This window comes from Cheilinus undulatus, linkage group 3, assembly GCF_018320785.1.
Source record: "Cheilinus undulatus linkage group 3, ASM1832078v1, whole genome shotgun sequence".
Classification (NCBI taxonomy): Eukaryota; Metazoa; Chordata; class Actinopteri; order Labriformes; family Labridae; genus Cheilinus; species Cheilinus undulatus.
The window spans coordinates 55,605,152-55,622,072 of record NC_054867.1 but is presented as its reverse complement, the minus strand read 5'-3'; the positions used below and the strand labels follow the sequence as shown (position 1 = coordinate 55,622,072).

General features: G+C 38.8%; 1 protein-coding gene across 1 annotated transcript in view; it reads right to left on the bottom strand.

Moving 5' to 3' along the window:
- LOC121506115 (protein TASOR-like) overlaps positions 1–16,921 on the bottom strand; it is a 58,123-nt gene that overhangs the window by 36,279 nt on the left and 4,923 nt on the right. Inside the window, exons 3-15 of the mRNA XM_041781687.1 lie at positions 12,745–12,837; positions 11,375–11,447; positions 11,174–11,265; positions 10,818–10,949; positions 8,341–8,471; positions 8,206–8,237; positions 8,007–8,112; positions 4,119–4,222; positions 3,663–3,766; positions 3,068–3,140; positions 2,322–2,396; positions 649–845; positions 102–383 (exon numbers count right to left, since the gene is read on the bottom strand). Coding sequence (XP_041637621.1) covers positions 102–383; positions 649–845; positions 2,322–2,396; positions 3,068–3,140; positions 3,663–3,766; positions 4,119–4,222; positions 8,007–8,112; positions 8,206–8,237; positions 8,341–8,471; positions 10,818–10,949; positions 11,174–11,265; positions 11,375–11,447; positions 12,745–12,837 — 1,494 coding nt within the window. The remainder of the gene's footprint in view (positions 1–101; positions 384–648; positions 846–2,321; positions 2,397–3,067; positions 3,141–3,662; positions 3,767–4,118; positions 4,223–8,006; positions 8,113–8,205; positions 8,238–8,340; positions 8,472–10,817; positions 10,950–11,173; positions 11,266–11,374; positions 11,448–12,744; positions 12,838–16,921) is intronic.

Genomic DNA, 16,921 nt, shown 5'->3' with positions numbered 1-16,921 from the left:
TTAGGGGCTCGTGATAGAAACACAGAAACAATACAGGAATGGGGGATTAAAAGTCTCTACTCCACACTGAAACCCCCTGATGTTGGTGGTATCAGTTTCACCTGCTCAGTGTTGTTCTTCTCGTCTCTGGCAGTGCTGGTCGCCTCTCTTGCTGCAGCCTCCCTCTGATCTCTGGAGCTCCTCCTCTTCGCCTCCCGTGGATCCTCAAGGCCACAGTGAGCCTCCACCACCTGCCTGGCCCGGGCCACTGACAGCAGGTAGAAGGCTGGGTTGTACAGGTAAGAGCGCAGGTAACCGTCCAGGTTCACCCGGTGGTATTTGGGGGGGGGGGCTCCTCCTTCTTCCAGTGTTGAGTCATACTCGCCCATTGGGTACGGTCGTACCTGTCACACACAAATATGTGCTTTAAAGTAAGGGTGGGAAGAAAATCGCAGTATTTTTCTCCAAGATCTTTGTAACTGAATCAAATACAAGCACACACACAAATATAATTGAGTGCATGTCAGAATTAGGCAAAACCTAACTGTTCACCATATCTTCTTTCATATAGAATTTGTGACTGGGAGATTAATACACCAAAAACCAAAAACAAGATTTCATTGGTTGCCTCAGAGCCTTTGGTTGTTGTAAAATATATATTGCTGCTACCTTGCCGTCTTTCAGGCCGATGAGGTAATCCTTCGCTTGGCGTTCAACACCAGCAGACAGCTCTGGAGGCGGGTTGGCGCGGGCTTTGACCAAGGAATGGTGCATTGCTGGGATGAACTGATTCAGCCTCTGCATCACCTGACCCCCAAATATCTGCGACACAGAGGTATCATGGGAAGTAGAGGCATGTCTTTGTGCTACAGGAAGGAAATAAAGAAAAATGGCATCAATAGTTAAGTCATGGTGATAATTTATAAACAGAGGTTATGTTCATTTTCACTAGAGGTTATGAAGAGTCTTTGAAGCCTCAACAAGGAGGTGATTTGTTCAGTTTTAAAGATTTTATTCAAATAAATAAAATGTCAATACACTGTCCAGGATTAGCTCAGCCAGTATGGAAGGTGTTGCATGGAAAGAAGCATTCCAGGGTCCACTCTAAGCCTTCGTCCTTTGTTTCATGCCATGCCAAAGATAGTAAGGGATGACAACAAGGTGCAGCTTCTGCACACAGGGCTCTACCTATCAACCAAACTAAACCAACACAGAATTTTAAAGTACCAGATAAAAACCTGAAAACAAAAGTTCTATCTTGTTTTATCTAGATTTTAATGACTGAATAGCTCAGGGGTTCTCAACTTTTTCACCCCCTGACCCCAAAAATAAAGGTGCCAGAGACCGGTGACCCCCACTGTACATGAAGGTGGTTGAACACATTCTAGAACAGTCATGTGCAGACAAGGCCGTCCATAAGGGGGGATAAAGGAGGGCGCTTTCTGGGGCCCAGCCAGACTGGAGGACAAGGAGGTCAGCAAAATTATGATGTAATGTAAAGTTAATGTGTGGAATCCATAGATTATAATTAACCTGATAAATAACCCCTCTTATCAATAAACAAATATCTTATTTTTCATTTGTGTGGTAAATAGCCTTCTCAAAAATGTACATCCTTTTTGTTAAAAACAGAATTAAAGTGGGTTAAAAATTATAGCTTAATTATGGCAAAAAAATGGTGGAAAAAAGTGGTGACATTGGAATCTAAAAGTAGCAAAAATTGGTTAAGTGGCAACAATAGGTTTTAGTGGCAAAAACGGCATAGATAGTGGTAAAATGGGACCAAAAAGTGGTTGAAATGCTTTAAATTGGCAAAAACGAGTGGAACATTTGTTTAAATGGGATGCAAAATTGATATAAACTGGCAACAAGGATTAACTGAGACATAAAATAGGCAGAAATGGGTTAAACTGTCAAAAATGAGCTATCAAAGAGTGAACTGTGGTTAAAAATCAGCAAAAATCGGCAAAAATGTGGCTAAAAAAATGGTTAATAATGGCCATAATGGGTCAACAGAGGCTACATTGATGTGAAGTGGCAAGAAATGGTTTATAGTGGAAAAAAAACAGGCAGAAAAAAGTGATGGAAAGGGTTTAAAAATGGACAAAAATGGGTTTTATGTGGCAAAAATGTGTGAAAATTGGTAAAGCTGATGGGAAAAAATGATAAAAATAGTTTAAAATTTTGCAAAATCTGTGTAGAGTGGCAGCAGTGTAATTTAAACATATTCCTAGTTTGGGGCATATGGAGACCCCCTCTTAGTGTCTCATGACCCCCATGGGGGCCCCCGACCCCAATGTTGAGAAAAACTGGAATAGCTGAACAGCCATTTTTCTACTCACCACTTCTGGCGACATCTCTGGTCTCTGGAAAGATAAACAAGGCTTGAAGACACCTCTTCCAGCTCTCGCCTCTCTCTGGAAACACAAAAACACATTTCTCTACACCTCACGTCGTCAATCATCACTTTCCCCATGTCAAAAAACAAACCTATAATTGAACTGCATATTATTTATGCCATAATTTTACTAAATATGTGGACGCTGAGCTAAAAGTACAATAATTAACTTCATCTGATGCAGAAGTCAGCCCAAATGACAGATCAGGTAGCATCACTGCTGTCCCCTTTTTAAAAAAAAAAAACAACTCTAAGACAGGGGTATCAAACTCATCACAGCAGGGGCCGATATCTGGATTTAGGTCTAACAGGGTCAAGTTTTAACTGAAAACTGTTTACCGTGTTTTCACAGGTAATGAATTATAGGGGAAATTAAACAGTGATGATAAATGATTTTAAGATTTCTAAAAATAAAGTCAAATATCACAGCATCAGTGTTACTGTGTCCATGTCAAATACATGTTAAATGAGTTTAAAGATTCAAAATCTGAGATAAAATTCAACTTTCTAAGTCCTAATCTGCAGTCCTCATTCTGGTGAGCCACCTCTAATTAAGATATGATGTGGGCCGGGTAAAACTGCACCGAGGGCCGTATTTGGCCCCCTCGAGTTTGACACCTGTGATCTAAGGTGTGCTAATATTACCCCCTACTTATCTTACAGGTACAAGCCAAGTGCATGATGTCATACCAGGGGGCGTGGCCATCTGAACGCTGGAAAGCAGGAAGAGAAACCCTCTGTCTGTGAGTGGAGTCACTAGAACCTGGAGGAAAACCACGGGATTGTCAGTCCACAGGAATTTAGCTTTTAAGAATCCAAAATCTTGCATCTTGGATTAAAATGAGAGGATGTGATAATCTAAATAAAAGACTGGTATCTGCACAAAAAAAAACATTGTTGATAGCTTAGTGAAAAGCAAGGAATTAGTGAAAACTTGAATCTTCAAACCTCGGTGAACATTTGCAAAAAGTGAAATAAATGATTTTAAAGTATGAATTTCTTTCAAAGACTTAAAGCAGCATTTTTTAAAGAAGGGGGAAAGGATGCTTTCTTTCAGAAGAGGATGACAATTTTGACTTTAGACTGTAAATACACAAATTTTTTGTGAGCTTAATGCCCCCAGAAGGTGTTATCATCTGTTGTCTTTGTGTCATGTGTCTCCTTATATGCAAAAATCTATTAAATACAAACTATTTTAAAAATCCTGCTGTTTAGTACAGCTGTACTGCCTTGCTTCTGCAGATGTAACAAACTCATGTCCAATATTAAAGTCAGAAGAACCTACCACCCGGTTTTTCTCCAGCTCCTGCAGCAGCTTCGTCACGCTGGTCGATGACCGAAATCTGTCGGTCACCTCCAGAAGGCTGCAGTAATGTCCGCTCTTCACAACTACACACAAAGAAAAACAGAGACCAGGACATCCTGATGAAATTGTGGTTTAGTTCGCTTTCATCCATATTTTTATCAGTGAAGATGCTATAGCATAGTACAAACTGAAACAAAAAAAGAGGCAGGGAATTTGATTGTTCCCAACCTTTTTTTCTCAAAGGCCCCCAGCGTGTGTCTCACAAAAGGGATAAACTGCCATCAAAAATCAGCATCTATTTCACTTTTTAATGCTGAGATCTTTGGAACCCCCTGAGGAGGTCCTGGACCCCAGGTTAGGAACCACTACTCTGTGTACTTCATGTGTAAAAGCATGAACGGTAAAGCATGATCCCAAAGGCTGACTGGACTTCACCTTCTTGGCTGCTGCTGTAGAGGTTGTAGGAGAACAGGTCTGAGGGGAGAAACCCCGTCGCCTGGTCGAGACTCATCACTGAACCGATTTCTAACTTCTCTGGTCTGAAAGAGACAAACACAAAGAGAACAATCACATTTCAACTCTGAGGAGGCATCTTTTAACTACTACAGTAAAGTAAGAACTAACTTTTCAGTTCTAGTAAGTCTAGATCAGTGTTACTCAACCCTGCTTAACCAAAGAGCCAAATTGTTGAAAAATACCACAATCCAAGTGGGGAAAAGTGGCAAAAATGGTTTGAAGTAGCAATAAAAATAAGTTAAAGGTGGCAAAAATAATCCAATAGTGGCAAAAACGTGGGAAATAACGAGATAAAAATGACTAAAATGGGCAAAAAAGCAGTCATGAATGGCAAAATAGGGCAAAGAAATAGGAAACAAGTGGTATTTAATGGCAAAATGTAGCTTAAATGGGCAAAAAAATAGGGGAAAGAGAGCAAAAATGGGATAAAAGTACCTAAAAGAAGTGGCAAAAATGGGCAAAAAAGAGGAAACAAGTGGTATTTAATAAAAAAAAGTAACTTAAGTGGCAAAAATAGGTGAAAGAGAGCAAAAATTAGGAAAAAAAGTGCCTAAAAATTTTGAAAAAATGGGCAAAAAAGAGGAAACAAGTGGTATTTAATGGGAAAAGGTAGCTAAGATGGGTGGAAAGTGTTGAAAAAAATGGTGAAAGGGGCAAAATGGGAAAAATGTGTCTAAAAGAAGTGGCAAAAATGAGCAAAAAAGAGGAAATAAATGATGTTTAATGGAAAAATGTAGCTTAAATGGGCAAAAATAGGTGAAAGAGACCAAAAATTGGATAAAAGTACCTAAAAGACGTGGCAAAAATGGGAAAAAATATAGGAAAAAAGTGGTACTTGACAGAAAAAGGCAGTTTAAATAGGCCAAAAGTGGCAAAAAAAGGTGAAAATGGCAAAAATTGGGGAAAACTGTCAAAAAGAAAAAATGGGCAAAAAGTAGGAAAAAAGTGGTATTTAATGGCAAAGGTAGCTTAATTGGGTGAAAAGTGGTAAAAAGGTGAAAAAAGGCAAAAATTTGATAAATGGGGAAATTAAATTTGACAATTTTGCCTTTAGTATAGGGCTGTGAAACAAACTGAGGTCAAAGTTTCCCTTTTCTAAGGTTTTCAGGGGGAATAATATTTCAAATTAAGACATAAAAGAGCCACATGTGGCTCCAGAGCCACAGGTTGAGTATCATTGGTCTAGACAAACACATTAGACTTTGGGTCTGTCTCTGCGTAGCCAGCATCACACAGCAGTGTGTGCTCTAGAACTTTGTTAAAGAGTCAGAAGGCACAGTTTTAACACTCTCTTTAATGTGTTGTTGGCGTATTACTGTACAGACCCACCAGCGCAGAAATGCTGAGTTCATACGCAGTTATTTGGGGGAAATACACTTTCCCATGCAAATTTGCCTGATTGCATTAAGCATGTTTGAAGTGCGCTGCAGTTTTTATAACGCTCAAACTTTCCAGAGATCAGGAAACCATTCCACCTCTGTATGACTTTAACAGAAATGATAAATTATGTTTAAATAATTGCTATTGCATTGATATTACTAAGCCATAACCAGAATGCAAATCAGTCTCACAGCTGCTCTTTTTCATCTGAGTGGCGCCATTACGCATGACAAGAATGTGATGGTTTCCTCCTTTATACAGGCAGGAAACTTAACCAATGTGGTACTTAAGTGAGCATATCAATATCATCTTTCATTAAACACATTGTCTGTTATTCTGATTATTTAACATAGATTGTAGACTCCGGCAGAGGGCTCTAGATGACACAAATCCAATCCTTTATGCTTTCAAACATTGTAATTACTCTAAGAGTGTTTTACGACTATGGAAAAAAAAACACTTCCTGTTTTATGGCAAACAAAAAAAGTGCCATAACTTTGTTTTTTATGTGTCTTGAACTTAAGCTGACTTGAACCCTTTGCTGTAAAAATGCTACAACGAAGAATGACCACAGGATTCATTTTTTGTATCCACATGACTTTCAGGGAAAGTTAATACAGTTTTGGGAGAATTATTTTTTTAACCTTCCCATTCATGGAATAAATCCCTGCAATTGTAATAGTTCGTACATTTGCAGAAGGCAATTTCGTGAGAAATGTATTACATTTGTGGGATCACTGCATTAAAAGCTGCTAATTTTTTTTACATTTGTGGTTTATTACGTTTGCAGGCAGGCTGAAATTTTCAAAAATTTCCACAAGTGCACAATTACACAAAAAGCATAAATTCTCTCCCAAACCTCCCTTATGTTTATTTTACACGCTGTCAAAGTTGTAAGTAGGGCTGGGCGATTATGGCAAAAATCAAATCACGATTAATTGAACTTTCTGCCTCAATTATGATTGATAAACGATCATTCCACCCCCAACCTCTGACTCTGTTTGGTCTGTAAATATTTGTATAATTAAAAAAAAAAAAAAAAACACAACTGAAAGAACAGGCAAAGATTAACAATTTATGGTTATTCATTGAAATATTTGAAATCAAAACACACATCAGTTAAAATGAAATAACGTTTCATAAAAAGTCACATTTTTTCAAAATAAAGGGAAAAAATTTGAAATAATTGACACGGCAGGTTTACGTCGGTTAGAGCAGTGGTTTTCAAACTTTTCTCGCCCAAGGCACACCTAAGCTAAAGCCAAAATCCCAAGGCACACCATATTTAAATCAATACAAAACAGACTTTTTAAATAATGTTACAGTCAAGGTGGCCTATAAGGGGAGAGTCTTCTGGGGCCCAGCGAACTGGGGGATCATGGAGATGGCAAAAGTGGGCAAAAGGTGGCAACAATGGGTCAGAAGGGGTGAAAAAGCGTGGCAAAATTGGTAAAGTAAGTGGCCAAACAATGAGATAAAATGGGCAAAAACTTGTTGAAAGTGTCAAAATAGTGGTAACGATGGGTTACAAGTAATCTACGAGGGTTAAATGACGTAGAAAGGTGGTAAAAATGGGTTGAAAGTGATAAAAGGGCAAATTGGGCAAAAAGTAGTCATAGGCAAAAGTAGGCAAAATTGTCAAAAAGGTGGCATAAATGGGTTGAGAGTGTCAAAAAGGTGGCAAAATAGATCCCAAGTAAAAGGAACATGGCAAAAAAGGGTCAAAGTTGGTACAAGGTGGTAAAAAGGGGTTAAAAGTGATGCAAAAAGTGGCCAAACAATAAAATTGGGTGAAAAGTTGTAAAAAGGTAGCAACAATGGGTTAAATTTGGCAAAAAGTTCCAAAAAAGTGGCAAAAATGGGTCAAAAGTAGTAATAAGAAGTGGCAAAAACACAAAAAAAAAGCAGCAAAATGGTTTAATTTGTCAAATGAAGTGGCAAAACTGGTAAAAAAAGTGGTTAACTTGGTTAAAAATAGCATAAATTAATAATTTCAACACCAATTTCAACCCAATAATAGCTCGCCATGCTTTTCATCTCTTAATGAGGTAACTGTAAGCCAGGATGCTAGCACCAATGCTACTGATCCAACACACACAAACTGATATCATCAATCAATCCCAACTGGAGAAGTCCATCTCTGGGGTTTTTTTCAGGGGTCCAGATCTGTGGGCAGGCCTGGTTACAGTACTTGCCATAAAGTTGTAGTAATAACGTACGGCACAAACTCCTGCGGCACACCTTGACCTGCCTGAAGGCACCCGGTGTGCCTTACCACACCATTTGAGAACCACTGGGTTAGAGGCTCTAAATGTCAGTTTTGATAATTTTTCGATTAATTGCCCAGCTCTAGTTGTAAGGTATGCTAAAAATAGCCTACTTTAGTGGAGTGTTGGAGCGTTGCAGAGAAGAATGTTTGGTACTTACAGCCTGTGTGGAAGGTGGGGCGGCGAAGAGGAGCAAAGAGAGATCTGGTAGAGGACGCAGTGACCTTTCACCAAATTTCCACTCCACACAGTGAACTGAGCACGCTCTGAAGACAAAACAGGGTGACAATTTTAAACTGTCAGTGTGAATTCTCTTTTTCAAGCTCTGCTGTGATTTGATGAGAAAAATCTGGGCTCACCTTTACTCCCCTCTGCTGATTGGCTGTTCAACCTGTCCACCAAACAGTAAAAGACAAAAAAATGAATTTAAATAGTTTTAGTGTTTCTTGACCTGAACGCTGAGGTCATGTCATAAAAACTCCAAGTGTGCGTACCTGCTGGGTGTGAGAGGTTTGCTGGGTAGAAGAGAATCTTTGCTTTTGAACTGGAATGAGACAACGGCATACGGACAAACCTGCCGCGGTCTCTCCCGCAGCTCATCGAATGAATACTCGTAGAAGTAATGCTGAAAGAAACAACAGCCGGCTTCTTTAAATGTTCTACTTCAGAGCTGGAACTGACTTTTCCTGTTCGATGTAGATTCAACAGATTATTAAAAGTAAAGTTATTTGGGTTAAAAATGTTTTTTTTTAACCTTTGACATGAAGTTATAATTCCTCCACCACGTATTTCCTGTTTGCTTGTGACCTAAAGTTCATATAAAGGTTTAAACTCTGCAAGTATATCAAATATACAAGCCCACTTCCAAAAAAGTTGGGGCACTGTGTAAAAAATAAGGAATGCAATGATTGTAAAATCCCATAAACCCCTATTTCATCAACAATAGAACAGAAACAACATATCAGATGTTTAAAATTGAGACATTTTAACAGTTCATGACAATATTAGCTTAGCAACACATCTCAAAAAAGTAGGGACAGTGAAGAGACAACCTGATGGAGTTTAGGGAGAGGAATGTTGTCTCATTCTTGTCTCATATAGGTCTCTAGCTGCACAATAGTCCTAGGGTCATGTAATATTTCTTTTCTGATGCTCCAAATGTTTTCTATTGGTGAAAGGTCTGGACCGCAGGCAGACCAGTACAGGACCTGGACTCTTCTCCCGTGAAGCCATGTTGTTGTGATGGATGTGGTATGTGGTTTAGCATGGTCTTGCTGAAATAGTCAAGGCCTTCCCTGACATGGGAGCATATGTTGCTCTAAAACAAGGGTGTCAAACTCAAGGCCCGGGGGCCAAATCCAGCCTGTGGTGCAGTTTTACCCGGCCCACCAGATCAGATGATATTTTCATTATAACTGGCCTACCAGTATGAGGTCTGCAGATTTCCTCCAGTATAAAAATGTCAACTTAACCTTGATGATTTATAATATGCTTGTTGAGTCATAAAAATCAGAAAATGTTAACAGTAAAAATAATCTGATAAAAAGTCAGGAACGTGGGCAAGAAATTAGTGTTTCCCCTTTTTTTAAATTTTTGCATCTCACAGTTATGACTAAAAGTTATGGTTTTGACTTTTATTTCATATTTTGACCTTTACATCTCATAACTTTGACTTTTTATCTCATATTTTTACTGTTTAGATTAATAATTTTAAATCCTATTTTGACCATTTAAAATCATGATTTTGACTTTTATCTCACATTTTGACCTTTTTCAACTCAAACTCCTAATTCTATCTCATTTTTTTTACCTTAAAAACTCATAATTTTTAATTTTATTTCATATTTTGATATCTGAAACTCATGATATTGATATTTACCTCATATTCTGACTGTTAAAAAATCATGATTTTGAATTTATCTCAGTTTTTGACTTTTAAAATTCATGGTTTCAGCGTTCTGTCTCATATTTTTCCTTTTAAAACATTTTGACTTTAGTTGTCATGTTTTTACCTTTTAAACTTATACGTTTGACTTTTCACCTCAGATTTTGAGTTTTTAACTTATCATGTTTAGCTTTTAGTCGCAAAATCATCTATCATCAGTACTAATGTTTTTACCCCCGTAATTCATTTTTGGTGAAAATAAGGCTGACATTTTATGGTTAAATATCGACCCTGTTAGACCCAAGTTCAGAATCCGGCCCCTGCTGTGACTGAGTTTGACACCCCTGCTCTCAAACCTCTCTCTACTTCTCAGCATTGATAGTTCCTTTCCAGATGTTAAGAGCTGCCCGCACCATAGGCACTAATGCAACCCCATACCATCAGAGACGCAGGCTTTAGAACCGAGCCAGGAGAACAAGCTGGATGCTCCCTCTCCTCTTTAGTCCACAGGACACTGCGTCTGTGGTTTCCTTTGACCACAGAACAGTTTTCCATGTTTCCTCGGTCCATGTTAAATGAGCTTTGGTCCAGAGAAGACGGACCACGGTGTTTCTGGATCCTGTTCACATATGGCTTCTTCTCTCCATGATCCAGCTTTAACTGTCATTGGTGGATGGCACGGCCAACTGTGCTGACAGATTTCCGGAATGTTCCTGAGCCCATGCAGTGATTTCACTACAGAATCATGACTGTTTTTAATGCAGTGCTTGCCCGCTTTTCTAGTCATTATTGAAAAATAAAATACAGGTTTATGAGATGTGACAATCATTGCATTCTGTTAGTTAACATCTTCCGCAGCATCTTTTTAAATTGGGGTTGAAAGTGTATTAAGTGGTAAACACAATCCTCTTATTACATGCCTTTTGAATTAGACCTCACATTTGCAAAATGACTAAAAGAAAAATCAAATCATGAAAAATGTGACCTTCATGCATGAAAGCGTAACTTATTTATCAGTGGGTTTACTGACAATAAAATAAAGTTTAGTTGCATTAAAAGTTCAGTGCAGGTAGATGTTTTTTATACCTGTGTAAGTTCATAAGCACGGTAGGCGTTGATGGACGTGACTTTGCCGATGTTTTTGGAGATGTGGCTGTCGAAGCGAGGCGTTGGATCCAGAAGGTTCTTCATATTTTCATAGAAGCTCTTCACTTTACCCTGAAAAACATGCAAAAATTCACTCTAAAAATCATCTAGCTGTAAGTACGGACTCATACAGCCTGACATAGTAGAAAATCCCTCAATGAACAAAACAACCTCATAGTCAACCTTATGGCCAAAGAAGGTAGAATTAATGTAAAGTAAATGAAGCTGAGGAGAGAGGAGAGGCTGAACATGGAGTTGCATCATAATTCCTTCGCCTGATGAGGATGATGACATACCTTCATCACTTTGAATATAATGATGTCTCCTGTGAATCCAGGAGTGAAGAGGTTTATCTGGAGCAGGTCTGAATACCTGGACAGGTAGACGCCTGGAGACACCGACAGTAAGGAAGAGAACAAGGTCATTACTCACAGCTCTCTCTTTTCCACAAACACGCTGTTGTCTCTGTAAGCGAGCGTGTTTCTGCTCAGTCCTACCTTTAGCAGGGTTTCCCAGGACCGTGACCCGGCTGTGACCCAACAACAGCCCCTTCTCACAGAGACAATGCACCTGAAATAAACAACCACATATGAGCAACTTCACTATTATTATGAGAGAATATGAATCTTAGAGGTCAGTTGCTAATCTTGTAATGCTATCAGCTATTGAAATTGTCATTCTCTCCTGCAGCTAGAACGACCATCTGCCAAGTAAGAGGAAATATCACACTGTTGTTCAGCTAAAGCAAACGTGTGCAATCACACCATTATTTAAGAGAAGGGAATTGTTTAAAAAGAGGGACAGGATAAAAGCCAAAACAAATAAAACAGTGACTGCTTCAAGTTCTGCAGAACAATGCTGTCTTGTCTTCCTTATGAAAAAGAGGAAGTGAACTGATATTTCTGGTCGTAGGTTATTTGGCAAATTAGCTCTGGTTTCTTCTTGAGGAGCTGATCGCTAAAGAGGGCTGAACGATTTGGGAAAATAATGTAATTGCAATTTTTTTTCCCAATATTGCGATTGCAATTTAATATGCAATTATTTCTAAAGTTCCTCATCGCATGTCTTTTTAAACAAAAACAAGCAATAATCCCTTCTATACTACTGAATAGATTAAACTGGGGCTGAACAATTGTGAAAAATATGTGATTGTGATGATTTTGACTCATTTTGCAAATTGGATATGAACTGTTGTATTAAAAAATGATATATTTTTTTATGAAGTTCTCATATTTAAGATAAAAAAAAAACATTAAAAATGAAGAAAATAGGATTTTTTGTGTACACTATTCTTAAATATGCCACTAGAATGATTGCATGAAAACGAGATGATTCATCTCAAGGGGCTATCCCATCAATAAATAAATTTACAAATTTCATGTAAACAGCCCTGTTGCAAAAAATAAATAAATAAACTGGTATTTTGACACAAATTTCAGGTTAAAGAAATACCGCACCTCTGCGATTTGAAAATAGCAGCAGACCATACTGCAATTTAATCTAATTCGCGATTAATTGCCCAGCCCTATCGCTACCAAATAAAGCCTGGTTTATGTTTCTGTGTTGATTCCACACCGTGAAACAACATACTGGTGTTGGTGCATCACTCTAAATGCTGGTCCAGTCTTTATGTCGGGTCCTGGTCCTGCAGCCACATTTCCTGCTTTTTTGTGTACAGGAACCCAAATGAACTTAAACCACTTCAGAGAGAATGATTTTGGAGTCAGCACTGACAATAACTAGTGAACAGAAGCTGCTTAGGCCTCTGAGAAGGTTCCAAGGTTAAACAGACCCACAGCATAAGGTGAAGTGTAGATTTGTAACACAGTCATGCTCCAGTCTTTACACAGTCCAGGTTGAATCTCACCTTTGCAGTATCAGCTAACAGGAAACAGTAGCTCTCCTCCAGCTCCTTGTCTGTCCTCCCATCTGCCTTCATCTCCCTCCTCTTCTCCACAAACTGAATCAAAAACAATCATTGAAAACAAAGGAAGATTGCTGTATCAGACCTGGTTGATGAGGGAACATTTCAGCCTCATTGCAATAGTTTAGGACATGGGTGTCAAACTCATATTGGCTGTGTCCAATATCACTCCTTATCCACTATATAGTGCACTGTATAACGAATACGCCATTTTGTAGGGGTGTCTGAATTCTGAGTGAGCATTGTTATTCACTATATAGTGCACTCATTCTATCCCATAATGCATTGTGAAAAGTAGTGAACAACGGAGGCAAACACCCCCCCCCCCCACCCCCCAAAATTAAGGTAAGCTTTTTGATGCTAAATATTTAAATAAAAAAACTAGCCCAGCAATATTTACCATCATGCATCGCGGTTGCTGCTCTCAAACATGACGGACGAATGTGAGGAGCACAGGAACTCATTTAAAACTTTATTTAATACTTTTTTGTTTGTTGGTTTTAAACAAATCTGTAAGAAAATGTTAAGGGGGGGTATTATACTTTAACGATTCTTAAAACAAAAAAAAAATAAAGTCACAATGTTGGGTGTCCATACTTCACGTATGCAAATTTTCAAACCGCAAGATAAATGTATGTGGCAGTAATCTTAGAATTAGAGTGTAAACTGATGAAAACGGTTCGTTGGGAATCTCTCCGAAGATCTTCCCGAGACGAGATTTCGATGGAGCGAACTGATGAGGTCATCGCAATAGGCTCTCCTGACTGGTTCGTCCGTGCTGCCGGCAAAGTGGAACAGACCGCCCCCACAAGGCCTTTTAGCCATTTAGCCATTTAGTAACACAGTAATTAAACACTTACCAAACAGATACGTCCTGCTCTATCCTTCGCTGCTGCTGGCTTTCTTCCCCCTCTCTCTCCAAACTATCAGGATCAGACTCTGGATCTAACACATACGGACGTATATCAAAATTCGCCATATTTTACTCAGTCGGACCGGTTCATTCAAAGTTTACAAGTACGTAAACATAGCCACATTAGAGGGGGCGGGCACAAAACACTGAGATTATTGACGAGACATCCTGGGGGCCGGACTATTTAGGCCAGGAGTGTGAAAGTCTATCGCGGACTCTGAATTTAGGCCTAACCTAAGAGCCTAACAAGGTCAACACTTCAACATAAACTGTCAACCTCATTTTCACCAATAGAAAAATATGAAAAAATATAATTAATAATGGTAATAAATCATTCTGAGATGAAAAAAAGTCAAAATGGTAAGTTTAAAAGCTCAAAGTCTGAGATGAAAAGTCAAAAACATTAGTTCAAAAGTTCAGAACATGAAAAGTTAAGGCAAAATAATGTTTTTAAAAGGCAAATAAAGGAGACAGATAGTCAAAATCACAAGTTTAAAAGGTAAAATATGACTTAGAACTTTTAGTTGTGAATTTTAAAGGTCAAAACTTGCAAAAAGTTAAAATCATAAGTTTAAGTCAGAATTGTGTGAGTTGCAAAATGACATTAATTTCTTTTCCCACCTTCCTGACTTTATATCTAACTTCTTTTACTCTTTACTTTCTCAGATTTTTATAATTTAACAAAGGATATTTTTAATCATCAAGGTTAAGTTCACACTTTTCCTGGAGGAAATCTGCAGACCTCAGACTGGTGGGCCAGTTAGAATAGAAAGATCATATGATCTTACTGGCCAATACAACTGTACCACCGGCCAGATTTGGCCCCCGGGCCTTGAGTTTGACACCTCTGGTTTAGGACAAATTTAGCCAAATAACGTAGCCAGCCCTCCTCCATATCAGACTTTGACTATCATCTCTAATGTTTGTTTTTATGTTTTTATCTTAATTTACAATTTAACTTCTTTGTAATTTTGTAAGATTTCCTAAACATTTGATTCCAGGTGGTTTAAAACAATAAAATTCACAAAACATTGAATCATCCGTAATATTGTTTAATTCCAAGGTTTCATTATTTGCAGGTGGGCAAATTCTCACACTATCAAATTGTTCTGGCAGCTTATCAAGAAAAAAAGTTGCTTTAATGTCTCATGTAACAGAGCACAGTGGAGTTGACAAATCTGAACTGCACAAAAATCAGGGCGACATTGCAGAAATGTTGCTGTTGTTTCTGCATTTTTGACAGTGTGCAGGCATCTAACCTGCATTGCCTGTCATTAAAACCAAGAAACTAGTCAATATTGAGTAACTAAGACTTCTACGTTTGTTCCATGTCTGCACACATGGGCTGTTGTCCTCAAAATGGGCATCCTTAGTTAAAATCTGCTCCAAAGCTCCTATCCCACATATCATTTCTCACTCTGTCTTTCTCTCTCCCTGGTTTCTGACTCTATCCACTGTCCTGAATCTGAACTAAGGCATAAAAGCCCAAAATAAGCTTTAAAAAAAATAAAATAAAATCTGCTGCTGCGACAGTCCCAATTCTACACCGCGATCCACATTATTAAGCAAATGACATTTTTTTCTTATTTTCCGAAATATTAATGCAAATGACAATCAGGATATTTTTCCAGTCATCAGCCGTTAGAGCATAATTCAAATGTTTTTGAACAAACTTCATAATGACAACCATTATTGTTTTAAAAATAAAAACCTCAAAATGCACTGTTCCACATTATTATGCACAGCATAGTTTTAGAACATTTTATCGGTTGTAAAGAACTGAAAATAGTCATGTGTTGAATCTGCAGCATTAGGAAGTCATATTTACTGAAATCAAAGCTATTTAAATCAAAAACATCTTAACAGGCCAAGTTCCATGTTAACATAGGAGCCCTTCTTTGATATCACCCTTACTATTCTTGCATCCATTGAACTTGTGAGTTTTTGGGAGAGTTTCTGCTTGAATTTCTTTGTAGGATGTCAGAATATCCTCCCAGAGCTGCTGTTTTGATGTGCAGTTTGTTGCAGCATGAGATGGTGCATTGTCATGCACGAGATCATTTTGCTACAGAAGGCACAGTTGTTCTTTTTGTACCATGGAAGAAAGTGGTCAGTCAGAAACTCTAGATACTTTGCCAAGGTCATTTTCACACCTTCAGGGACCCTAAAGGGACCTACCAGCTCTCTCCTCATGAATCTGGCCCAAAACATGACTCTGCCCCCTCCTTGCTAACGTCACAGCCTTGTTGGGACATGGTGGCCATCCACCTACCATCCACTACTCCTCCATCTGGACCATCCAGGGTTGCACGGCACTCATCAGTCAACAAGACTGTTTGAAAATGAGTCTTCATGTATTTCTGGGCCCACTGCAACTGTTTCTGCTAGTGAGCATTGGTTGGGGGGGCTGAATAGTAGGTTTATACACGACTGCAAGCCTCTGGAGGATCCTACACCTTTAGGTCGTTTCCACCGAGCAGTTCGGTTCAGTTCGGTGCGGGACGGCACGCTTTTTTGTCGTTTCCATAGAGAAAGGGTCCCAAAAAAGCAAACCGTACCGTCCCACTTTTCAGCACCCTCCCGTAGGGGTGCCAATCTTACCTAACCATATCAAAAAGGTGGAGTTACACACACAACAATAGGTGCTGTACTGACGTCACGTCAGCGCACGACTCAGCTGCTCGCCTCCGAGGTTCAAAGACGGAAGTCTGCGCCGTGAGAAGCGGGCGAAAACGGGAGAAAAAATGGACCAATATCTGCCTAAATGGGAAATATTTGGACTCGACGGAGATCCAAACTGTTTCCTAGTCTATGGATATTGATGTCTGGCCACAAATCAAGTTTCCTGACATTTAGCTGGATGATTTTAAGAACACAAAGCAGAACCTGAAGGCTTACATCAGCCTGATCCATCCGCGATGGATGAGAAACTAAATTAACACATAAGTTTTGTGAATATGAAGCCTTTGAACAGTTCATTCTCATCAGTAACTAGTTATTAATCAACGTCTTACGATAGATAAACTGTTAAAACATCAGTCTGTGGTTGTTTAATGGGCTCGTAAAACTTCGGGCTGCAGACTATTTTTAAACGAGATCAGTGCACCCCGGATTTCTGACTTAATCTAGCTTGATTTTAACTCCAGCTGAACTTTTACTTTATTTTTAATGTGATGAATTCTCACAGTAAAGCTCTAAACTTTCACA